Consider the following 5,642-nt stretch of genomic DNA (forward strand, 5'->3'; position numbering starts at 1 on the left):
AAACATAAATAATGTCCCCTTGTAACTTCTGTATTTCCTTTAAACACTTATTCAATTAGCATTTGGTAAATTATTGCCTGCACAGTGAAAAATAATCTGGTCTTTTTTTTAAAACAATTAAAATTTTTATTTTGTTTTTATAATAAGGAATCCATGAATATAGTAGTTGCCACTTTAAGCGACCACAGAAAAACAAAATATATAATTATTTTACATGGTCATATTATAATTTTATAAAGTTAGCTACAGCATACCCATGTTTTGCTATAAACTATGTTCTTTTTGCCACTTGTAAGCTGTCGATACTAAAAGGTGTTTGAACATGCACATCTATGAGCAATGAATAAAGGAGAAAATAGGCTAAAATTTCTTATAAATCTTTTACATTTTAACATCTGTTTTAACACTATTTTTGTCTGTTGCTATTATACAGTTCTTAATACTAGGAAATGTGTTTTAAAGTTAATCAGTGACACATTTTCTTATCTAGATCTTAATTATGCCAAGAAATCATGTTCGTGTCTTAGTAAACCTTTATCAGTATATTAAAATTTTGAACCCAACATTGTAATAAAGGCTATGAACACAATTTCATTATGTTTCAAATAGTGCAAATATATACTCTTTGTGTGCAGCTTCAAAATTTGGCAAGATGGTTACAGGCCACAATTCTGACATGGAGAAAGAAAGAGTATTAAGGATGTAAATGAGGAGGAAGAACCAAAACTTGGTACATGATAATAAAAATGAGCTAAAACTTAAACAGAAATAAATATATATTAAACTGTGAAGATATAAGTCTATTTTTTTTTGGATTTTGCTTAAAATCCAAAGTTCGAAATATCTTTTGTGATAACAAGCATCTGAAACAGTGATTGGGAAGAAATTAATAAACAAGACTGTGAGTGGTTTGTAAATAGATTGAATCCATGTGGCATGTAAATTAATTATTGCCCTTTCTTTTTGGCCACAATGTTGGGTTTTGATTTACTGTATCATCACATTAGAAGCTGGCAGAAAACAACATCCTAGCTTATTTCCAACATGTGGCCCCGGGTTACTAAAAGAAAAAAAAAAGTAGAAACTCTGTTATATTTTAAGACTGAGTTAAAGCTCTTGGGCCCAATTTGTTCCTGAAGTCACTCTGAGAACATTGCACTGTGTTTTGCTGGAACAGAATCAGGACCTTTTGCATTGATATGACGGGGCAATGACGAACATCAGGCTAAGAATGGGAATCTGTCCCCATGGGTTTCCTTCCACCCCACCTCATTTCCTCTCTCTTCCGTTTTCTCTTGTACTTTCACACACATCTCATCTCAAGTTAACCTAAGGCACTTTGCTGCAGAGATGAAAGAATCAGGCAAGAATGCAAAAAGCAAGAAGTTCTTACCATCTCAAAAAAACAGTTTCACCTGTAAGTGACAGAAAAGCACCACATCAAGAACTTTTTTTTATTAGTTATTTACAAAAATAGTATAAAAATTAGTAAGTAACAGGTAGCTGTTAAGTTGACTGATGAGTGTAATCTTAAAAAATAATCAGAATTTTAACCATCATATTATACATATGCCAGAGAGCATTTTAATACAGTATGGGTGAGAGAGAGTGCTGCCTCTTCCTTGGTCATGTGAACACTGCTCCAGGCGACACACATTCTGTCCGTTATGCGGTTACTGGCATTCCTCCATCGTACAGGTATGAACACTGGGGCCTGCCCTTAGTGTAATCTACACATTGTGTATTACAGATAAGTATCTACAGTTGATAAAACTAAACAAGTAGCATTTAAACTATGATAGGGATAAAGAAAGAAAAGAATGTTTTATTAATAATCCTGAAAAAATTGTAGGTAGTGTTTTCTTTGCAGAGTAGATGAATGAGATATTTCAAAGGAGTCTTTTGGGATAGCATTCCAATCCTTCTCTCTCTTTCCCTTTGAAACAGTTGATCTTATCTGAATGTAAAAGGTTTGATGATTTTTAAAAATCTCTACCTTTCTGATACTTTCTTCTGATCATTTAAATGTTTCTAATGTCAAAAAAAGATATCAGCCAAAATGTTTACACATTTTATAGTCAAAATAGTCCAACCACTGGTATGATACTATTAATAAAGTTTTGAAGGATTTTTTAAAATTTAAATTAAGTGACTTAAATTTCATTTAAAAATTCCATTTTACGGTGACACATGTTTCCTTTATATCAGATTCATATTAATTTAAAACTAAATTTCTTTACTGAGTGAGCTCAATTTAAATGTAAGTGGTGTGTGAATATACTGGAAATTATTAAGAACTACATTGAAGTGCTGACTGTAAAAAATTAAGTGCTTTCACAATGAATCTTTCTTAATTCTCACCGCTTTTCTTCTCATTCTGTAAACAGCTCATAAAATGTCATGTGTAACTATGAGTGTTAAGAAAATAATCACTCTTACATTTTACACTGTTTTGTGCAAACACACAGTTCTTTTGTTTTGGCAAGTGCCTCATTGTTTTAATGACTTCTGTTCAAAATAAAGAAAATAAAATTAAGTGAATATTCTTTCTCAAGATGAGCTGTATTTATTACTGGAACGGAAGTTGTCATATCCGTGATCATTAGCTTTGAACTTTAAGCACGACGGCTTTTCCTCCAAGGACTGTTTTTCTTCAAATGACTGGCACCAGCAGCATAAGCATGACTGTACAAAACAAAGTCACTCGTTATATATTTACATCAGTGATATTATCTGACTTGCTTTGTATGATTGAGAATTCTTGAGCCACTTTCTTTCCATGCTCCCTTACTCTTCCCCTTAAAAATATATGATTACATGTATAGCATATGATAATTTTTAAACTAGAATATGAGAGGAAAAACTTATATAATTAAAACTGCTCACCTTTTAATTAAAATTATAAGAGAAAGTCACTCTTGATTCTTGATATTTAACCTTGACTGCTTGAGAAATACTCTTAAATATCTGATAAATATGTAACTTAAGACGTTTTCCTATGCAAATAGAAATATTACCATACACATATATACATATGACTATACATGTGCATGTGTGTGGAAGTGTATGTGCAATTAATGTTAATAAAATTGTACTATACATATACTCCACAGCCTGCTTTTTCTCACTTGACAGCATCATAAACATCTTTCCACATCAATGAATTTAATATTACATTGCCACTTTTTCAGCCACATGTGATTCTCATATGCCTATTCAGTACTGTTACACAATAAGGTTACAAAGTATACAAGTGTCTCAGTTTTATTTATCCAGTTTTTTCTTGAATTTTTAAAAATTCAAAAATTTGTTCATTCTGTTTGTTTTATGAGAATCTATATGTATAAAAAATGGGATATCCATTGTTTTCTGTTCTGTAAAATGAAGGAGTTGATCTTGATGAACGTTCTCTTCTAGCTCTAAAATCTATGAGTTTATGAGTGGACAAAACATTTTATAGACTGCCTTAGAGTTTACAAGGAAGCTAAGTTCTTGGCTTTACAATAATAAACTACCAGAGACAAATGGATAATTTCCATAGAATGAGTGAGAATATTTTATTCCATGTTAGATTGTTGAAAGAGTGATGGATGGATGGATGGATAAATGGATGGATAGATGGATGGATAGACAGATGGATGTTACAATTCAAGCAGCCATATGAAGAATAATTATACATATTCCACATCAAGTAACACATCTCTACTAAGAAGGTGGAAGAGAGGAGGTAGAACCTGAATTAAATTTCTTTCTTTGACTTACTATACCCATGTTCATATGAAAAATAATTGGATTTAGTTATAATCCAAATTGTGCTGCATAGTCCAAAATCTACCCCAAATCGAATTCTTGTTTAACTCTTATTTACCATGTGATGTGTCAGACATCAATGCATGTAATTTTTATTAATCTTCTGAGCAATTCTATGAGTATAACTGATTGTTTGAGGCAGTAGGAAATGGCTGACTGGGATTTATAGGCAGAAATCAACTACAGTAAGTTTGTGAGCAAAAGTCATATTTAAAAAAATTATCTATGATGTAACGTAAGGGAAAACTGTAAAACAACTTTCTCGATCTCTCTGGATAGAAATAATAGTAGTTTGGAAGTTTTATATTTGGTGCCATATTAAAAAGGGCTTTTTACTCTGGAACTCTTACCTTGAAGCAGTTTTTGAATCTTTTGCTCACCAAATACAGAGCTATTGGATTAATGCAGGAATTCAGGGAGGCCATGTTGATGCCAATGTAGTCCAATACCAACAAAAAGCTGCAAAAAATAACCCAAAACATATCTGTGAAAAACATGCTCACCAAGCACATATTCTTTGCAGTCTTTTGTGTTTTTGTGAAGAAAAAAATTACCCATATACAATGGTTTTTATTTTACTACTGGTCTTTGCTGATAACAATCTTTGTATCTCTTTCTCTCTCTTGCCTGTCTCTCTCTTTCCCTTTCTGTCTTTGTCATTACACACATTGTCCCCAACACCCCATCATGCCCAATTCTCTCTTTTAAAATAAAATCGCATTTGAAAGTGCTGAAGCTGGCTGAAAAGAAAAGATTTACAATGTGCAAAGGAGAATCAGACCTGGTATTTTCAATCATGCCACACACTCATCATTGGACAACTCTGGCTTTCCATTCCCAGTGTTCTCTTAAGTTCCTTTTACTCCTTCATTTCAATAGGAATGAAAGTAAAAAGAGAATCTTAATTGCTCCCTAAAGATCAGAAAAATGATACTCTGTCTTTCTGCCTATGAAAAGGATAGATGGAAAACTTGTGCTTGGCATTTAATTACAAAACTATCTCTATTTTACTTTTCTTACCTCAAAAGTTCACATCTATTGGGATCATTCTGATCATAAAGAGTGAGCTTCAAAATTCTGCTGAGGTGAAGAGGAAGCCAACATAGGGCAAAGACAAGGACCAGGCAAAATACTGTTTTGGCCACTTCCCGTCTCTGAAATAAAACCATAGTCAAACCCTGAAAAGATGGCTCATTATAATTACAGCATTCTTTTTCCCCAAACAGAATATTTAATATTGTTTATCAAAAGCCAATGGCATTTGTAAAAATTCAGGACACAGCTTTAAACTGAATAGTTAATGTGAATTAGAATTAAAAAGGCTAGTGATTCATCTTTAAAAAGTTATGGTTCTTTCTGGATCCTTTAGATTATATAAAATATCTAAATAGATAACATTTTAAAGCCTTTGTATATTCAAAAATACCAGAAAAAGTATGCTCTACTATATAGTAATTTTAGTTTGTTATCATCATATTTATGCTATTCACAATCATAATTACTATCTTGAGTTAGCAAATATTTCTATTTTCTTACCTGCTTTAAGTGGTCATTTAAAGCAATTTGCATGCCACTCTTCTTTCTCAACATTTCACAAGTCATTAGGGTATAAAAAAATGCGGTGATGGCCAACGGCAAGCAGAAATAGAAACTAAATAGCCACCAGTCTTTCGCTGTCTTGTAAAACTATGGGAAAGAGAGAATTTTATTATTAATACTCCTTTCGAAAATAAATTTATATACAAATGTTAAATTAAAAATATTCATCAAGGAATAATTATCATCTAGAGTAGATCCATTTCATAAATACTATGTAGAATCTTTCAGGCCAT

The 5,642-nt window shown here is 32.0% G+C and overlaps 1 protein-coding gene across 1 annotated transcript; it reads right to left on the reverse strand.

The window, feature by feature from the left end:
- Positions 1-2,422: 2,422 nt before the first annotated feature.
- Positions 2,423-5,507, reverse strand: LOC105304177 (endothelin receptor type B-like). Its single transcript, XM_011378150.2, has 4 exons — positions 5,347-5,507; positions 4,831-4,964; positions 4,161-4,269; positions 2,423-2,685 (listed from the first exon to the last, which is right to left on the reverse strand). The coding sequence occupies exons 1-4, from the start codon at positions 5,410-5,412 to the stop codon at positions 2,551-2,553; spliced, it is 444 nt and encodes a 147-aa protein (XP_011376452.1). The 5' UTR covers positions 5,413-5,507; the 3' UTR covers positions 2,423-2,550.
- Positions 5,508-5,642: the final 135 nt, after the last annotated feature.

The sequence above is a fragment of the Pteropus vampyrus genome, unplaced genomic scaffold, assembly GCF_000151845.1.
Source record: "Pteropus vampyrus isolate Shadow unplaced genomic scaffold, Pvam_2.0 Scaffold332, whole genome shotgun sequence".
Lineage (NCBI taxonomy): Eukaryota > Metazoa > Chordata > Mammalia > Chiroptera > Pteropodidae > Pteropus > Pteropus vampyrus.

What these genes read in the sequence shown, in the direction of transcription:
- LOC105304177 (XM_011378150.2), bottom strand. Translation starts at nt 5,412, where the DNA reads ATGACTTGTGAAATGTTGAGAAAGAAGAGTGGCATGCAAATTGCTTTA. An exon ending in AATAGATGTGAACTTTTGAG is followed by an intron (nt 4,270 to 4,830) that starts GTAAGAAAAGTA and finishes TATTTTTTGCAG; the next exon opens with CTTTTTGTTGGTATTGGACT. An exon ending in GATTCAAAAACTGCTTCAAG is followed by an intron (nt 2,686 to 4,160) that starts GTAAGAGTTCCA and finishes TGTTTTGTACAG; the next exon opens with TCATGCTTATGCTGCTGGTG.